An 18,923-nucleotide genomic window follows, 5' to 3' on the forward strand; every position below is an offset into this window, starting at 1 on the left:
TTAGAATATTCTTGTTGTAGATTACCTATTTAGTTTGGCCCCCAACTCCTATATATACACATTCCACAACATACATTCGATCTTGCACGTAGCTGAGACACCAAGCTGCTCCACCTCTCATCCCTCATGTTGGTAGCTCACCTGCAACGCCTCACACGGCGGTGCCACCCTCATCGCGGCGGCTAAAGGCCGACGACATACCATGTAAGTCTACTCTCAAAATATATGATAGATTTTATATTTATTATTCTGTTTTGTATACAACTTTTCATCACTACATCTCTGTTAATGCTGTTTGTTTCTTTCTTTAACATATTGGTGAGATACATAAATACGAGATTTATATGTATAATCACATTTCATTGCTCAATATATTGTGGTATCATAATTTACACTGTATGTGTACAGCCCAAAAGGGAAGGAAGGAAGGTGTTGTGTGTGTTTGAATAAACAGAATATTGTGTAGATATATTGCACTTGATCTTTATTCTGGGTTCAGCTACACGGGTCTTGCCTCGCTTCTCGTTGCACCCGCCTTAGACTGTCTCATTAGCGCTGTAGCATAAAACTGTAGTGATAATCTTCGTGTTCTCTATAGCTCGTCCATGCCCAGACTGGCGACGCTGTGTAAGTGATAGTAAATGAAGAAACATCGAATCCCTGCGTGTAAATAAGCGAATCATTGAAATTTGCAGCTAGTGAGTGAACTAAGACATCTGCAGGAAGAGTAGGCTTACCAGCAGGGGAAAGTGTTAGTTAGTAAGAGCTGCTTCTACTTTGACGGGCTTAAGCCTCATCACGCCTCTTCGTAAGTACTGAAAGGCCAGTCCAAAGAGGCCAAAAAAGTATAAAATGAAGATCTGTAGCTTCTCTACGCTCCCAAGAATGAAAGACGAACTGGCTGCTCTCCATGCCGTTAACTGAGATGCCTTGCCAACTGAAGAAAAGAGCAGCATCAGTGATGTATCAATAACCACAAAAGCTCATGAAAGAAGTCAGTGACCTAGACGTTTTCAGTTTGAGAACATAACGGTGAGGTTCTCGTTATATTGGTTGGGGAGTTCTATAGGAGATTTAGACTAGTAACACAGAAAGATGAAGAATTTTGAATACGAGTAGCACCCACCACTGTTTTTAGCGGACAAATTTGTCCATTCGTACAGATTTATCCTACTTTGTGATGCGTTGATCAACTCTAGTAGAGCTTTATTTACCTGCAGTTTGAGCAAGGTAATACAACGTAAGCAAGAATTCAGGTCAATGACAGATGAAATTGCTCGCTAACATAAAACATGGGAACATCTAGTCTTGCTTTCCTTTATGTCGAAAAAGCTAATTCCAGTAAGATAATGTGACTTTTAGCTTCAATGTTGTAATTTCCAGATTGATTTCATAGCTTATCTCTTTCAGTTATTATATCATTATTGGTCTTACTAATACATAGAATAGTACCTCCTCGGTCCTCTCATGGCTTACTAGATGCCCACCATTAAGTTCAACCATTCTTGCGGATGGATATAATCTCTCTGCAAGTCGTTTTGCATGGCAGAGCTGAGCAATAATGTCGTGTCTACAGGGATGAGAATGAAAAAAAGAGAAAATATAAGTTGTCTTGAAGACACAGTGCACATATGAGCAATGAGAAAAAAACATAGCTAAGTCTTTTATAGGCTACCTGCCATGAATTACTGATATAGGAAATCCAGCCATACGGATGGATTCTATCTCTTTTCTCGACATTTTATGGGTCCAACACGCGTTAATCTGACCGTCAAATCCGTACTTCGACTGCATACCTGTTGATGATATGCCTTTTACGTATTCCTACAGAATTTTAGCATCATGTTATGCTTTGAAATCATAGACCCTTTATAAATAGTTTGCATCAGAAAAATAATTTGGCACAGAGGGTCTTTGATTGGACAGGAAAACACTACAAATCATATGGTTCAATGAGAATTGTCTCAGCAAGAACAAAAAAATTCAAGGCATAAATCTTTACTGCATTCTCCTAAGACTTATGCCTCTATTCAAGGAAAAGTATACAGTATCAGGATTCTAGTCTCAAGTTCGTATTTTTTAAAAGTAAAAACCCTTACTTGGTATAAAATTGCTCTTCTAGTTTTTAGTCCAATGTACTCTGCAAGATATTCCTGCATAACCGAGACGTAAATTTTCGATGAATTCTCAGTGAGCAGTTGCATTCTGCATTTGAAACAAAACAGACAGATAATGAAGCCAGAAATTAAAGGAGTTTTTACCTGTGAGTAGTGGGTATCTAAATCAACGGCTGCTCTCTGTTCAGGAGTTTTTGCCCTCAGAAAACGCAGAGCAATTGACAGAGTTTGACGGTCAAACTGAAAAGAATAAGAGACGTAGATTATGGTCAGGATGACAAGATACGTTACAGAAACTCCCATATAGGTTGAAATGTAGAAAGACAAATACTAGGATTTTGCTATATTTTCAACTTAGCAAAAAACTAGGAAAGAAAATGAGTTGGCTATGCTAACTTCTTAGAATTAATTTTGCCTTAGGTGGAATTGCTCATTAAGCTAACACAATCTAATCAACAAGCCGACCAGCTACATAGTCTGAGTTTATCAGCAATTTTCACATTTGAAGTTGTTTGCACAGTCATGAAAGAGAAGCAGAAGAAAGACAAACAACATAGAGCTATTGGACTGGAAACAGTTTGAACTTCACAAGCTGCAGATTAAATTAATGTCGTCTTTCAGTTCAAACATTTCCCAAGTTTTGGGAATTCTAGAAGAAGCTTTGATTATCAACAAAACTAGAGCACGGTTTGTCAGCCTCAAGCTATTGCCAGAGTTCCAAGTACTAATATTCTTATCTTGGAAGAAGTATTGGAGAAGATGTTGAATTTAAGTACATTGGAATATGCTTTTCATAACAGTTCTGTTTATGACCCCAACTTTAACCCGATGAATTGATACCTTTGGTAAGCATTCATAACCTCCACCAGTTACATTCAACAACGCCAAAGATGAAATTCGCTCAGGTACCATTGCAGCAAGCTTACAAGAAATCATAGCACCTGCATCATCAAGAAATCATTCAGTGGCACGAAAAGATACATATTTTGCTACTGAGAACCTTTGGGAGTCTGTAATCCTAAGTCAACCTTTTTCAAGTCAATGCGAAAAAAATATCACAACTAATGACTGAAATCAGGAACCTAACCCATTTGACTGAATCTAGATAGCCATTCAAATATACTAATCAACAAAGTTGATTTCATAAAAGATGGGGGTCCATGTGGTCCGATAAGTTTCGATATAATGAACAAGAACACGGGTTGAGTCAATCATGCCAACAAAATATCTATAGTCAAATACTCACCCATTGAGTGGCCAAACACATGAGCTTTTTGCCATCCCAAATGATCCATTATAGCTATCGCATCTTTTGCCATAATACTCGTCCTGCGAAATGTACTAATCATCAACCACACTAACAAAAATCTTCACTACAAGAACAATTCCCACATCAACTTCCACCTCTTTATACACTAGACCCCACCAATTAAAGATTTAACACAAGATTTGACCCCACTCCACAAATTGAGCAAAAATCACATGATTTCAGCAAGAAAAGCAAGTTCCCAGCTAAAATATCATTGTTCAACCTTCAACAACCATAAGCATTGATTATTACTATTAACAAAACTATCAAATTTGACCAAAACTATCAAATTTGACCAGAACTATTCCAAATAAGGACGTGAGGAAGGTGTATAACTTTTTCTTTGTAAACAAAATGCCACAATTCATGCTAAAAGCAACATCAATGATTAAACAAATTGAAAAGGTCAAAAGGGGGTGGTACTGATTAACTAATACTCACGTATACTCTGACTTTTTGGTGGGAACGGAGCTCCTTCCCACTCCACGGTTGTCAAAAGCGCACACCTCCACGCCCGTCGCCTCCTCGCCGCCGCTGGGATCTTTCACCGACGACTCGTCGTCGTTCGGCCTCACTGTCCCGGTCAGGGCATTAATCTGCGGGCCCCAGGAATCGTGGGTCCCAGCTAATCCTGGCGATTTTTCATCGAAAAGCTTCAATCAGAAACAGGAGAAACTCCATTTTTTCAATTTCAGATGAATAATGGATTGAAAACATGAGAATTTGTGGATCACCGCGGAAACCATCACAAACCCACGAAATTCAATTGAAAAAAGGTAAAACCCTCGAAAGGTGAAATGCGCGCGGTTTACCTATGATCATGAGGACTTTAATTGGTCCTTTGCCGTATGTTCTGTAGAAAATTTGGATTCCGGTGGCGGTGCTTGCTGCCGCGCCGTCGGATTTCTGATGCCTGCCCACTTCGCAAAACGGCATTTTTCCGGTGATCGTGTGGTTTTGCTGGTGATTGTGTGACAGAATTGTTGGGTTCTAGAGAGAGAGATGTTTGAGCTGAAATATCAAAGATTCGAGAAGAAAAGAATGGAGAAGAAAAATATGATATCGTCGTTGCTAAATATATACCACATGTGTTGTTAATTAATTATTTTTTAAATTCTTTTCTTATCTCTTTTTTTTAATAAATATATCAAAATGAGATTGTTGTTTCCAAAGTAATTGTCAAATTGTCTCAACTTTCGTTAGCTTAAATCAATGTTAGTCTATTCAAAATGGTAGTATTATAAAATCATAAGTCGATTTTTATTTTATTTTTACAATGGAAGTATTATAAAATCATAAGTCGATTTTTATTTTATTTTTACGATTTGTTATTGCTAAGTATGATTAAACGTTACTATTTTATTTTTAACAATTAGTAGTATTAGGAGGTGTTTGGTTTGCAAAATTGTATCTCAAGATTAAATATGTAGTGTGTTTGGTTCATGAGATAATTCAATCTTAAATGAATAATCATAAAATAATTAGTCATAGCTCTATGACTAAAAAAATTCCATAACTCAATCTTAAATTATATTTTAATATTATTTTATCTAAGAAATGAACGCCATCTTATATTATATGCAAGAGATTTGACCAGTTCGAAAATTGTATGCGCGCCAAATGTACAGCTAATCCAATTGTTTCTACTTCTTCTATAATTGTCTGTATATAAAGGAAAAGGAAAAAAACAAACTAAATTATGAATTAATGTTAATTGCATCAACCGATCAATATCATATTTTAAAAAAAGTAGTAATACATAGTGCAAAAATTGTGTGTCATGGCCACGTTAGGAGTGTTTAGTTAGAATGATATAATAAGATTAATAAAAATAATTCAATTACATTAATATTTACATTATTAATTCCATAGGCTCACACACCCAATTATTCAAATTATTATAACTCTCCAAGATTAGGGTGATTATTTACAATATATAATTAGTTTGCTAGCTATTTTTCATTTTCGATAAATCCATACTCCTCTGCTGCATGATACGTCGATGTATTGATATTAGGTACTGAAATGTTACATTTTGAACATTATGTTTAAAGAGATTTACTTAAAACATCGTCATAAAATAATAAAATTTTCCTTCATAAGTTATATCGAAATCTTTAAAAAGTTAAACCCAACAAAAGAATTAAAAAAAGGTACTCCATTTATCAATTACGTGGCACATGAGTAGTGGGCGGGTGGTCGACTTTATAATACACGATTAAACATTTAAAACTGACTTATGTTCCACCTTTAATTAAATATTTTATTGCACTCTATGCATGCTTGATGTTGACAATCGAAAATTTAACGATATGGTATCAATTTATCACCACAATGTTAATTATCGTTTTTTTTTTTTTTGGAGGAAATGTAAATATGAAAATATGATTAATTTGGGTTTGTGGCTGCGAAAAGTTTATAAACGTATGTGTGCCACGATAGAGCTGAATCACCTGTCCTCATCTCTCCACAGTCCCAAATCTCGTCTTGTCATTTGCTAACCCACCAACCTTGAAGAAAGTCAGTAGTAATTAAAATTCAATGTGGTCACGTTAGCAGAGTATTATGCAATTTTCACAATATTGTTACATAAAAAATCCAACCATTAATTATGCTCCTCTCATTAAAATTTTAAGTGAGAAGTAAAGATGATGCTTGTAGTAAATCAAACCATCAAATTTGGGCATCAACATGAATCAAAAATGTCAATGGATAATCCAAATATGAGTAGCCCTCATCTAGAAATTTGAATTTGATGGTCGGTCAAGTCCAACCGCTTCAAGTTCATGTTCAAAAGTCTCATTCAAACTGTGACTAATGCAATGTCCCCAACAATGATAGTTTTGCAAGAAATCTATGCATTCATACTCTAAATTCTATTAATATAATATACTCCCTATATGTCAAGGTATCTGTTTCACTTTAGCAATTTTATTTTTAATATCTCCGGGCTATCAAGAATTGCAGATTAGTGTTACATTGAGAAATATACTAACATACTAATACAAACAATAATATCCAAATTAAAAAAAAAGTTACTGACCTAAAGAATTGTTCGTAAACATGTTAGTGACTTTTTTAATTTGGTTATTGTTTTTTTTTGGTTAATGATTCATTGCTCATTATTACTTTACATAATGTTCAATAAGATATTACTCCCTACATCCGCTATTAGAAATCTCATTTAAAAAAATGTTAAGAAAGGTGGGTGGAAAAAATTTTGTAAAATAGGAGTCCAACTTGCATATATTAGTTTGAAATGAAATGTGAGAGAAATGAGTTAGTGAAAGGTGAGACTCTATTACCATTTATAATAAAAGTGAATCGGAACTCTTATTCACGGACGGATTAAAATGGAAAAATGAAATTCCTATTCGCGGACAGAGGGAGTACTCCGTAATTTGCAATTCTTGGTTGCTTAAAAATAGTGAAGCCTTCACGCCTAGGTGGCATCACTATTTTTTTTATAAACGTTTTGTTTGGAAAGTCGGTACACTGTATACATATTGTGTAGGATAATTAGGTACTATACTTACTAAAATAAGACTAGTAGTATGTTATAATTTCCTAGTATAATAGTCCCTAATTAGTTTTATTCATCTAAAATGTCAATTGTGCAAGTCAAAATGCATTTCCGATTTCCCTAAAACTTGAGGGAAAAGGAAAGAAGAAAATATACACTTAAAAATAGCAGCAATCATGGCTTAACATAACAACAACAAACAAGAAAGAGGATTCCTCAAATGTATAGTATCATTAAGTTCCAAACAACTAAATCACATTTCCTTACATTCTGCTACACACCACCCTAATCACTCAGATTATCCACGAAAATTGTTGCTGTGTCCCACCTTACACTCATCATGCCTACCCATCTTCAGCTGAAACAAGAGTAACAGAAATGCGCCAAAAGATTTAGATATCAGATTGTATTGCTGGTTCTTCTGCGTGTGTGTGTGTGTGTGAGAGAGAGAGAGAGAGAGACTTACTGCTCAAGATGAATCCTTGAAGTAAACTCTGGGCTCTCTCTGCTTGCTCTGGGGTACCTGATATTTGAATTACCTTCTCTGTTGCTTCTGGTCCGTCGTCTACCAGTTTCACGGTTGCTCCGGATAGCTGTTTGCACAAATAATACATATGTCAAGGGAGCAATGGTGTGTATGCTCAATATGATCATTAGAGAACTGAAACTCACCTCACTGATCAAAGCGAGCTTTCTTGATTTCTTGGCAAGTTCGGATGCTGCATGGGGTGGAATGACGACTTCCAGTATGCTTCTTGTCACGAGTGGTACAGATATTCTGGAGGACAAACGGAAGAAAAAGAGGATGAGTGTGACCGACTTTAATGCAAGAGAGATCGCTTCTATTGTGAGAAAGCTGGACCGAGACTGAGACGAACAGACCTATTCAATATACTGGGCTGATGATCTTCGCGTCGCTCACTCTCATTTTGCTTCACTGGATCAGCATTTGAGGGTGTGGAGGCCACATCCTGCAAATTTAGAATTCGTTTATTATAGAGCGATGGATTGAATTAGCTACAAGCTCAGAAAATAACAGGTTCGTGGCAAAGGCACAAAACGGGAAAAACATTGATTCGTGGAGATAGAAACATGTCAACTACAGATGGAGCAAATAATAATTCAGGCAAAACAAATAACAGTAAATTTTGTAGGAGACTCGTCGAGAATGCAGACGACTGACCTTTACTTTTTGTGATGTTGTAGTGGTTGAGAAACTATGAGGGGTCGAAAGAGCATGGCCATTTCCAGCATGCATTTCGACATATTGAGGTCCGTTGTTTCTTGAAGCTGTCTCTGGTTCCACACCACCATTGACAGGGCTAGGAGCAGAAATACGAGAGACAGGTTCATCCTTCTCATGAAACTCACGATATATGTAACTCCGAATCCTTGCTGTCACCTCCACTAGAGCCTCTCGAGCAGCTGTGATCTCCCCAACTATCTATAGTTAAGAAAAAGAAGATGACAATGCCAGAATTGTATTAGTTCTGTCGTTAAACGATTCTATAGAAATCTTTTCACCTACGGCATAGAGGAACCTTCAGTCTGAGATTGTATTAGTTCAAGCAACATGCAGCACCAAGGTAGATCTAACACTAGCTACAAAAAGGAATATTCATCTATAGATCCTTTACAAAACTATGCATGTGAAGGGAACTGAGATTAAACCATATCAAAGGCACAAGGGAGAGACGAGGATGTGAAATATTGCAGATATTTAGCAAGAAAAAAATATTTCATAAAAGCACACATATGCAAGCTCAGCTCCTCAAACTATATAGAACAAACCTGTACAATCTCATCCATCCCTGATACACCCACGGGACGTTGTTCTCTCGGCAGAATCTCTACACTCGCACCACTGATTTTACCTATGTCAGCCAGAGAACCGATTTCGTCTGACTGTAAAAGCAGCCGAGTTGTAACAATATTTTCTTTTTCTGGAATAAGATCAACAATGCGAGTTTGTATATGTAATAAAGCTTCTTGGGCAGGAAACAACTCGTCGTCAGGACCCTAAAACCATACAAGTGTGAATCAGCTTACAAGACATTCCAGAAGACATAAAGCTATGAGTTACTGAAAAAATGTGTTCAAATTGACATATAGAGCTAATTGTTGTTTCGAAAGCTGCCAGGAAGCAGAGACTATCCCCTCGCAACAGAGTGATAACTAAGAGAGATGAAGGCTAACCTCATCAGATGATATGATTATTATAAGCTCGTCCAATCCAGAAACTGGATCAGATACATCAATGTTGACACCTATTTCATTGTGAAGCAAATCAATAATTCCATCCGACTCCCCAACAACAAAATCAACCTTACGAAAAGGGCATAGTATGCGAAACACAAGTTCCTCGCCAGGAAATGATCGAGCATTATCAGATACACTAGCAGGTCTGGACTCGTGGGAAAATCCAGATGAGCGTGAGGAATAGTTGTTGTTCCGGGAACCACCAGAATATCTAGATCCAAAACTAGGCCTTTCTGCAGAGGATCGTCTATTGTTGACATGGAAATCATCATCTGGAGGATAGAAATGGTCAGGTGATTGCACTCTGTTCTGAAAATGGCTTCTATCACGATGTTGGCTTTCCCTCAAGCGAGACGAAATGATTTCTAGAGCATTTTTCACAGCATTCATGTCACCAACCACCTGCGCAAATTCTAGTGTAATGTTACACAACAAAACCTTACTTCCAAGATCGTAGAACAACAAGAGGAAACAATAATAAGATAACACAATCTTTCTGTAACTGCCAATCAAATATCCAGTTTCGAAAATATATTAATAACTAATGCAGGCCTCTCCTCTAGATTCACATCTAATGCTATATGGTCCTTAAAGAGGTGGAGAGGTCAGACGAGCAAAACATGACAAAAAAAGAAGTGTCGAATGAACCTTGCACTTCCACAAGGCAACTATATGACACAGAGTGAAGAGATAAGCAATGCAGTGTGGCTAAGGCATGCAAACCAAGAGGATGAAAAGCTTAAAATCTTAAGTAAAGACAGGAAAACCTAAATTAGGTAAATGGCATGCAAATAAGATTCCAGGTCTTCTATTCATTATGTGAATATTGGTCATCAATTCCAATTAATGCTATCAAATTATCAGCAGCATCCTATCCCATTAATACACCCCCCTTCCATCAGCAGTACAATGAGAATCTACATCACATCATCATAAACTTCAAAACCTACTGCAAAAGGGCAGCCATTCTCAGTTTGGAAGGCGGTCCGTGTCTGTAATCACCACATAGTTACATCTCAACCATTCATACCAGTTGAGGAATCATAAGTTCAAGTCAAGTTCTAGTTTTGAAGTCTTACGACCACCGTTTCAGACATAAGGTGTTTCATGTTCAACATATACGCAAAGCCCCAAAGGAAGTGTAACACAGTCAAGAACCTGAACAATCTCCTCAGACATGGAAACACAACGTGGCAGAGTATGATCTCGCGGTAAAATCCTAATATGTGTATTCGTCTCCATCCTCATTTGCTCAATTATCTTCCCTCCTTTCCCCATCAAACACCCCACGTGCATACGCGAAACCACCAGCCTCGTCACAACTCTATTACCACCACCACCGCCTCCTCCTCTGCCTCCGTACTCATCATTCTCATCCTCCACAAAGCCATCACTATGCCCATACCCTCCTCCTTCCCCATCCGTCTCCAAAATCCTCTCATGTATCATAAGCAACGCCTCCTGCGCAGGCGAAAACGACGGTAACCTCCCGCCCGCAGCCCGCCCCCGGTTGTCAGATATCTCGATAATCCTCTCCTCATCCCCAGGAGCCAGCTCGTGCACATTGATCCACGCCCCAGTGTTCTGCCTAATCGCCTTAATTATACTCCCGGATTTCCCAATCACTCCCCCTGCCTTCACATCGTGGCACAGAATCCGGTAGTTCGTCGTCCCCATCACCTGTTCCGGCAGCTTTCTCCCTCCTCCTCCACCGGAGGAGGATGAGGAGCGGCGGTAGCTCGGTGCATAATGGTGGCCTCCTCCACCTCCACCGTGTGAAGAATTGCTTCCGTAGCGCGGCTTGCTCCGCGAGTGTAGGGTTTCAGATTCATAGTCCTGGTCATAATAGTATCTCTTAGATCTAGATCTCTCCATTCCCGATTTCTTCACTTCCAACCGACAATCACAGCAAATGTTCCAACAATAACAGGTGAAAAGGGGGAAAATCAGTGTTCCAGAATCCAAATCCGAGATTCAGTGCTAGAGATTCAAATTCGCGGCCAAAAGCACATCAGCGGGGAAATTAGGGTTTAGATTCAAATCGTGCAATTCCTTTTGCGGGCAGATTCGCAATGGCAGTGGAGGTCTGAGCTTGTTGGAGCAGAAGCCATGAATCAGGAATCAGAATATTTTGTGATTTGTACAGCAATTGAATCCACAACCCTATATTTTCGCCATTTTATCAGTGAAATAATTAGGTTAAGTTAGTGCGTGTAGTGTGTGAAAAATGGTACAGATGAGAACACCTACGAATACAACGTACTAATTCCAGATAGATTTACTGTGCCAGAAAATTTATAAATACTACATATATATAACAAATTAAATACTACTACCATTAAATTAAATACCATATTTTGACTCAGCATAAATTTTTCTACAAGGTAAAATGATTTTAAAAAGTGAATAAAATATGTATCCTTGTTCTACAATTATTTTATGGAGTAATAAAATTAGAGCGAAATAAGTTAATAGTAAAAATAAAAAAAATATTTAATGTCGAACGAAAGAAAAAAAATGCATAAAGAGACTTAGGTCCATTAACAATAATCTTATTAGCATATTATACGAGTTTATTTGAAAGAGGGGTGAGATATTGTAAGTGAAAATATGGATTATACTCCTATAAACTTCAAAAAGTAGAAGGTAATTAATTTTTGTGGAGGAAATTAAACATATTAGTTTGAAATAGTATAACCTTTTGTTTTAATGAATTTTTGACAATACTATATTTTGGCATTTGATAGTGTAAAGTGATGATAATGGTAAGACATGGTAATTAGCTGTGGGTAAGTTCTAGCTACATGATGTAAGTGGTGTTTGCTGAAGTTGGTAATATTGCTTTGGGGGGGCAGATTAATTATGTTGTTACAATGGTAACTTGTTGTTTAATTTGAATCTACAATTCAGTAACATGGAGTACTAAGGACATAAGGGATTATTACAATGGTATTTGAACTGAAAGTAACAACTATATAGACCATTTCTTATTTGGGTATATTTTCTCAATGATCACATTTTTTTTGGTTGAGAGATAGAGAAAATTAAAATGGACCACTTATAAATATTAGGACTAATTAATTTATAGTGCGAGTTTATAATTTCACACAAAGAAATAAATTATTTCACACAGTATATACTCTACATAAATCAATAATGTAAAAACTTTATTACTGCTTCCGTGTTAAATATTAACCTATCAGTATAATGACAATTTATTAATAGAATATAAGATGTAATTTATATTCAACGAATTTAAATTTAATAATATAGGGATTCAATTAATTCGAAGCTAATCACATACGGATTATATATATGAATATTAAAAGTAGGAATTAAGTCTAGCCAATAAATGCGTTATGAATTTATATTTATTTACATTCAATGCTTCATAAGTTTTAAATAGGGCAAACCGCCTCTAAAATCATAAACTTTCATAAAAGTTTGGTTTTTCCCGTAAACTTTAAATGTTGCATAAAAAATCATGAACTTTACTCTCGTGTGCAAATTTCCCGAGTCGGGTTTTCCGGCTAAGTAGTGTGCTGACGTGTGTATTTAAGCTGACGTGGAAGATGTTGTGGCGGCTTAGTGTGCGATGACATGGAATAATTATTATTTTTTAATTCTCCTAACATAAAAAAACGCCCAAGTTGGCTAAATATCACGATTAATTTCAACTAAGATCTATACATTATTCATTCAATTTCTCTTTTATTTTCTCAATTTTTTTAAAAATTGTTTATAGGTTTTTCATCTTCTACGTCTTCCTGCATGATCTGGTAAAGTTAGTCTCGTGTATTTGAATAATTGACGAAATTGAGTTTAATTTGGGGGAAAATTGGGGTAGACCGTGACGGTGCTGCTGATGGTGGCGTGTGCGGTGGCGACGGCCGTGGGGTACATGGGGAAATACGGCAACAGCCACACCGGATGGGTGGCAATTTGCGGCTACTTCGGCGAGTTCTGCAGAAAAGCAATTGCTGCTTCGTCGATTTCGTATTTTGCTCTGATTGTTTACCTCATTCTCACCGTCATCTCCGCAAACAAGTCGCGCCAAATCTTCACTCCGTCGCCCTCCGTTCCTTCCTCTCGCTGGCTACGCGCCCATCATCACCATCCACCGCCGACCGCCCCAATTCATCTCCTCAGCGGCGGCGGCAGCGCTCCGTCGCCGTCCGTCCCTTCCTCTCACTGGCTCCGCCCCTATCATCACCATCCACCGCCGACCGCCCCGCCCCAATTCATCTCCCCCTTCTAATTCACGTCCCCAATTCATCTCCGCCACCATCCTTCTCTCTCACTTTACCTCTGATTTTTTATGAAATCTGATTTCACACAAAGCATGATTAGGATGGATTATATTTTAAGAAATCTGTTATTTTTAGTAACAAAACGACGTAGTTTTGTGTTCCACATAAGATAAGTTTATGCCGGAAAACTATCGGGTCGGGTTGTTTGGGAAATTTGCACAATCCGGCAAAGTATATGATTTTTCGTGCAACATTTAAAGTTTACGGGAAATACCAAACTTTTGGCAAAGTTCATGATTTTAGAAGTAGTTTACCCTTTTAAATAACTAACCTACTACCAAAGGTCCAAAACCAAAAGGTTTAAAATGACAAAAGTCTGAGAATATATGAGTTATATTTAAAATCCAATGAAAGCAACAACAAATTCATACGTAAGCCCATTGGTAATAGACCTTATTGTATTTTGTGAAAAATGTGGGCTAGTCAAAATTTGATGAAATGCAATTAATGGTAAAATGTTTTTCTTTAGTATGAGTTTTAACACAAAATTGATTAAGTAAAAGGGATATATAGAGAAAAATTAATTAAAATATTATTAGAAAAGAATGGGTAACATGGAAAAAAAATTTCCAAAATTTAAAAATACATATTTTCGTGGGATGAGCTAAAAAAGAAAAAATGCGTATTTTTGTGGGACAGATAGAGTAGGTCAGAGATACAAGCTTATACTTCTATGACAAAACTCGGGACTAATTCAGTTATGATTTTATTTTATAATTTCCAGATATTATATACTATATCAAATTGTAAATATTTTCTTTAAATTTTTATAAAATCTCCAATTTCATCGACTTTTTTTAAAATTCCATCGAGCGATAACTTATATAAATGACATTTATACTTTTTGTAGCAAAATTTAAGCTTAATAATCAAAGTGGTCGAGGCTAATATAAATTTATTTAATCAAATCAAATTAAAAGTTTATCTATTGTAAAAAATGTTTATTTAAAACTTATTTTATATGCTATCATCTTAAAAAAAATAATTTAAAATGAATATAAATCATACAAATAGTAGTTTATAACTTTATATATAGTTCGGCTTTAAGCAATTATTCCATCAGATTGTTTATTACTCCTTACTAGTACAAAATAAGAAAATTTGATACTCCATATTATAAGATGAATACACATAGGACAAGATTTTTTTGCCATAGAATAATTGAAAAAATTATTAAAATTGAAATGATGTGAATTAAATAGTTTGACATTTTCCGCATGAAAATATTTATGAGAGTGATTGAATTCAAATATCGTAGAAAGGAAATTAGATAAGCTTGAGCAGCTTTGAACATCACTACATTTTCCCACGCTTTCTCTGAATCTGTATGTTTCTGTAATCCCCACGCTTGCTCTCACTTAATTTGCCGTGATTTATCTATTTTTTGATCCATCGAGTGCAGAGAATCGAAGTCAAACCGGAGAACAAATGGCGGCTTTGTTTTGCTATGAAGTCGCAGGTGGCATTCTGAGTAATGATGTTTTTTTGCCTAACTTTTAACAATTTGAGTAATTAGGTTTATTTTCGTTTGGTAATTTCGATTGGCAGGATGGTTCGAGCTCACGAAATTCAGGGGCCAGTCACAGGCAAGTGTGGAGGCGGAGAAAATTGGTATGATTGTGAGCTTGTATTTGGGGGAAAGAGTTGATACAGATGTTAAGTAATCAAAATTCAGATTTAATTTACGATTGATTGAATACTTGAAGTGTGAAAAGTGAATCATCTGCTAATTGGTTTTGGAAATTGGGAGGCAACTGTAAAATAAGATATTACTAGAAGATATCTTTGCATAGTTAGTTTGGGAGTTTAGGTATAACATTTGTCTTTCATTCCACTTGGTAGATGATAATATGTTGCTAGAGTTTGATGTTGGATAGCCTTGTTAATGGTTAATTTCATAAGCATTTTGCATCATTGTTACTGATCAGAGTGCTTGGATGTGATTGTTTACACATCTTAGGAAGTTTAGTTGATGTCAATAGGAGTAAGGAGAATTTCATAGACATCGAATTTAGTTAAGAGTATGCTGGAAAACTCGAACATTTGAAGAACAAAAATCCGTGTATTCATTCATCCCCTATAGCGTGGGGGCTTTGATGATTGCAACCTTCATTTTTCAGGTGGCGTTTGCTATAAATCCATCTCTTGTGTCATGTGTTTTCAGGCAAAAAAAAGATAAAATGAGGATAGAAAGAGTTCCGTTTGAGGAACGGGTGAGGAGGATAAGGGAGACGGGTGAGCTCCTGACAATGGACATCGAGAGGCTATTACTCTCGGAGGATAACAGGTTTGATTTTGTGAATGAAGTTGCAGCAGAGGCGAAGCAGTATGTAGAGAACAACCGTGATGAGTATGGTGCAAAGAAGGCAATCCTCCACGTCATCAGCAACCGTATGAACGACTCTGGAGTTCACCGTCCTGAGGCATACAGGGAAGATGATCCTTTCAAGCCAGGGCCTGGCTTCCTAAGGCAAGAACTCTATGATAAATAAATAGTACCAATAGTTCTTATTTTTGTTATATCCAAGTATGAGCATGTTCTTATTCGAGCTAGTATTGATATTACTGTGATCGGCTATACAAAACTATGTTTTGAGAGGTATTTGGATACAACTGGAAAATATCACTATGTCTTTTCCCAACAAGACCTCACCATATTTGGTTGGGGTTATTGGTTTTTAGGGACCGGTGGGTGTCTATGTGGTTCGTGTAGTTTGTGTTCCAATTACCTGTTTTTAGAATGGAACCTAGGTAACAACCTAGTCGAGTCCAACATTCTATTCAAGACTGTTTGAAACTTTATCGTGCATTAGATATTACTTAGTTATCGATGAGTAGAGTTGTCCAAGGGGTAGGGCCGAGTCGGGCTACTTTTCAGAGCTCTACCGAGAGTGTTATTTTCCTGGCCCTCCTATGATGATTTAGGATATTAGCAGCTGCTACTATGGGTATGCACAAGCTGTGAACCTGATTTGAGCATAACTTTGTAGCACATTTATAAAAAAAGGCATTTGCCTCTATGCACATGTCCATATGTAAGCAACAAACAATTGTTTTTTGACTTTGTATGGACATCATACTCTAATCTACTTAATAGATATATAGGTGTACATAGAAATGCCTGTATTAGGACATTGTCTTATTTCATTATTCCCTGGTTTGAGAATTTCCTGTTGGGAGCTGCAAGGGCCATTTGACCCTTCAATAATCCCTACTTCATTTAAAATACACTTTTTATTCATTCTACTATCTCATGCCAATTTGATGGAGGCATAGAACATTCAGGAACGTTTAAATACTCTTTGTTTGGGATATGTATACCACATAAAATTAAATAGTGCCTGATTCTAAAGGTGTGTTATTGGTATGCTGTCGTTGAAATAGTTCAACACTCTAAGAACTTGTAATCATAGTGACAAAGTGTTACATAAGGAAATGCACAAGCAGAAAGTGCTTGAAAAAGATGGATCATATGCATATCTAGAATATATGATTACCGTCTGTAATTAAATTCAGGTTTGGAATACATTATAAACTTATGAAGAAATTGAAAAACCAGTTTCATTCCTTAGTTTTGTAGTTAAGGATGTCCAATTGCCGGACCCAAAATAGGTAAATCAACACATTGCCAAGTTTATGATGAAACAATATTAAATCATCTAGGAAATTCAAGATTTAATCACAAATCATATCAAATGGAATTAGGCTAATATTTGGGGTTTGAGCAAATGCTCATAATTGAAGTCAATAGTTGTATCATTTTCCAGCGACTACACATATCTGCACTTATTATTTTCATAATTTAATATTCAGTTCTGGTAGCACTGTGCCTAATTAAGGCATAACCAGCAGTGCACGATGCAAACATTTTGATAATTGTCAAGATTAGTGCTCTTAATAAAGGTGCTTCTAACTGCTTTTGACCATACTAATTGCTTCACGAAGATAAAGTCCATCCACATTACAGTAATTATTAAACTATACACGACATATAAGTGGAGGGAAACAAAATTCATGCACCCATTCTAGCATTAATTTTCTTGATATTATATGATAAATCTTGATTAACAAGTTGGGTCTTGTCTGATAAAGTGATAAGAGGCATAATATGTCCATAAGTCCACGAAATTAAACTAGTTAATTAAAGACTTCACCAAGTAATACTACTTTCATTAAATGTTGCTTCATTTTTTTTGGCACACGAATTAAGAAAGTGACTCTTATTAGTCGAGTAAATAGAGAATTATTAAGACAGAAATAAAATAGGGGATTTTTTTTTTCCTATAAACAGAAATTACTTAAGTAAGAAGGATATTTCAAAATAGAATACAACTAAAACAACTTGGAACGGATGAAGTAATACCATATTTTTATTTGCGATTCCTCCACCCACCCTACACACATTTTAGTGTACGAATTCATCGATTCAAATTAAATAAAAATTAACGACAGGAAGAGGCTATATTCATTTAAGATAAATATAGTAGTAAAATTATGCTTATAACATCACAACGTAAATAAATGGGCCGAGATTTGGTGAAAAGTGGGAACCAAACGGCTGATTATTGGAGAATTATATGATCAAAAGTCTATATTGTCTTTGGGATTAATTAGTACAGAATTTAGGGACCTTTGCCGCCTTTCTTCCCTCCTCTTGGATCATGCTTCCCATTAGGACCAGCATCGTCGTAGTCGAATACTAGGTCCAGCCCAAGAAGCTTTCTTGAATTTGCTCCGACTCCGCCCTTGTGAATAGGGTTCGTATCAATGTGGTCCGAGCCCTTAACCGTACCTACATAGACAAGAGTGAGTAAGCAATGACATCCTTTATAAAATTGAAGAAGAAGCGTTTTATCAACAAATTATAATTACAAAGGCAAACAATTATATAACGTTGTAATGCATCAGATGTAAGAATAGTTTAGGTTTGGTTACCTGCATACAAGAACATGAGGATCAACAACATTGCTAGACTCTGTATCCTAGGATTCATCACTACTGGACTAATGTGATGAGTGCTTGGATTTCTTGAATTCAATAAAACTATATATGTGGTTTCTCTTATTCAAGATTTAGGCCTTTTTATAAGCACCAGTGGCTATGAAATGTGTGTGATTTTTGTGGGTTTGCCACCCATCCCCAATGGCTTATACAATCATGATGAAATGCATTACCAAAATGTAAGTCAACTTCACTATGTGCATGTTTCATCATGAATTCATTGCATACATGTATATGCAATGTATACAATTTTGTGGCAAAAAATCATTTGGAAATTTCAAATCTTGTGGCTTTTTCAAGTTTTTTTCTTCTGTGAATTTTCGACTTTTTCACAGGAAATCACCCTTTAAAAAAAAAAAATATCTTTGTATTGGAACTTATAATGCTAGAATTTTTCTCCAAGT

At 36.3% G+C, this 18,923-nt stretch overlaps 4 protein-coding genes and 1 long non-coding RNA gene across 7 annotated transcripts; 2 read left to right on the forward strand and 3 right to left on the reverse strand.

The window, feature by feature from the left end:
* Positions 1-36: 36 nt before the first annotated feature.
* Positions 37-1,193, forward strand: LOC148930878 (uncharacterized). The gene is made up of 2 exons (XR_016136915.1): positions 37-204; positions 696-1,193. It is a non-coding gene; the product is annotated as an uncharacterized LOC148930878 (long non-coding RNA).
* On the reverse strand, positions 340-4,473 carry LOC125215811 (uncharacterized). Its single transcript, XM_048117371.2, has 11 exons — positions 4,239-4,473; positions 3,868-4,057; positions 3,364-3,446; positions 2,958-3,058; positions 2,262-2,357; positions 2,100-2,153; positions 1,676-1,824; positions 1,453-1,570; positions 1,127-1,214; positions 738-937; positions 340-660 (listed from the first exon to the last, which is right to left on the reverse strand). The coding sequence occupies exons 1-10, from the start codon at positions 4,360-4,362 to the stop codon at positions 753-755; spliced, it is 1,188 nt and encodes a 395-aa protein (XP_047973328.1). The 5' UTR covers positions 4,363-4,473; the 3' UTR covers positions 340-660; positions 738-752.
* Positions 4,474-7,114: 2,641 nt separating this feature from the next.
* LOC125216017 (RNA-binding KH domain-containing protein RCF3-like) lies at positions 7,115-11,437 on the reverse strand. The gene is made up of 8 exons (XM_048117619.2): positions 10,367-11,437; positions 9,146-9,610; positions 8,741-8,968; positions 8,133-8,393; positions 7,832-7,920; positions 7,622-7,727; positions 7,416-7,542; positions 7,115-7,307 (listed from the first exon to the last, which is right to left on the reverse strand). The coding sequence occupies exons 1-8, from the start codon at positions 11,081-11,083 to the stop codon at positions 7,294-7,296; spliced, it is 2,007 nt and encodes a 668-aa protein (XP_047973576.1). The 5' UTR covers positions 11,084-11,437; the 3' UTR covers positions 7,115-7,293.
* A 3,279-nt stretch (positions 11,438-14,716) lies between these two features.
* Positions 14,717-16,199, forward strand: LOC125199380 (protein PLASTID TRANSCRIPTIONALLY ACTIVE 7-like). 3 transcript variants are annotated; one of them, XM_048097409.2, is made up of 4 exons: positions 14,717-14,843; positions 14,921-14,973; positions 15,067-15,129; positions 15,683-16,199. In XM_048097409.2, the coding sequence occupies exons 2-4, from the start codon at positions 14,966-14,968 to the stop codon at positions 16,008-16,010; spliced, it is 399 nt and encodes a 132-aa protein (XP_047953366.1). In that variant the 5' UTR covers positions 14,717-14,843; positions 14,921-14,965; the 3' UTR covers positions 16,011-16,199. The 3 variants fall into 3 exon arrangements, with proteins under 3 accessions (XP_047953366.1, XP_047953367.1, XP_088923891.1); XM_048097410.2 differs by having other exon boundaries at positions 14,722-14,843; positions 14,921-14,977; XM_089067765.1 differs by having other exon boundaries at positions 14,747-14,977.
* A 1,766-nt stretch (positions 16,200-17,965) lies between these two features.
* On the reverse strand, positions 17,966-18,901 carry LOC148930879 (uncharacterized). Its single transcript, XM_089067834.1, has 2 exons — positions 18,454-18,901; positions 17,966-18,310 (listed from the first exon to the last, which is right to left on the reverse strand). Exons 1-2 carry the CDS (start codon positions 18,509-18,511, stop codon positions 18,141-18,143), a joined length of 228 nt encoding a protein of 75 aa, XP_088923960.1. The 5' UTR covers positions 18,512-18,901; the 3' UTR covers positions 17,966-18,140.
* Positions 18,902-18,923: the final 22 nt, after the last annotated feature.

Source organism: Salvia hispanica, chromosome 3 (assembly GCF_029641045.1).
Source record: "Salvia hispanica isolate PSC_SH4W2 chromosome 3, Shi_PSC_v1, whole genome shotgun sequence".
In the NCBI taxonomy this organism is placed as follows: Eukaryota; Viridiplantae; Streptophyta; class Magnoliopsida; order Lamiales; family Lamiaceae; genus Salvia; species Salvia hispanica.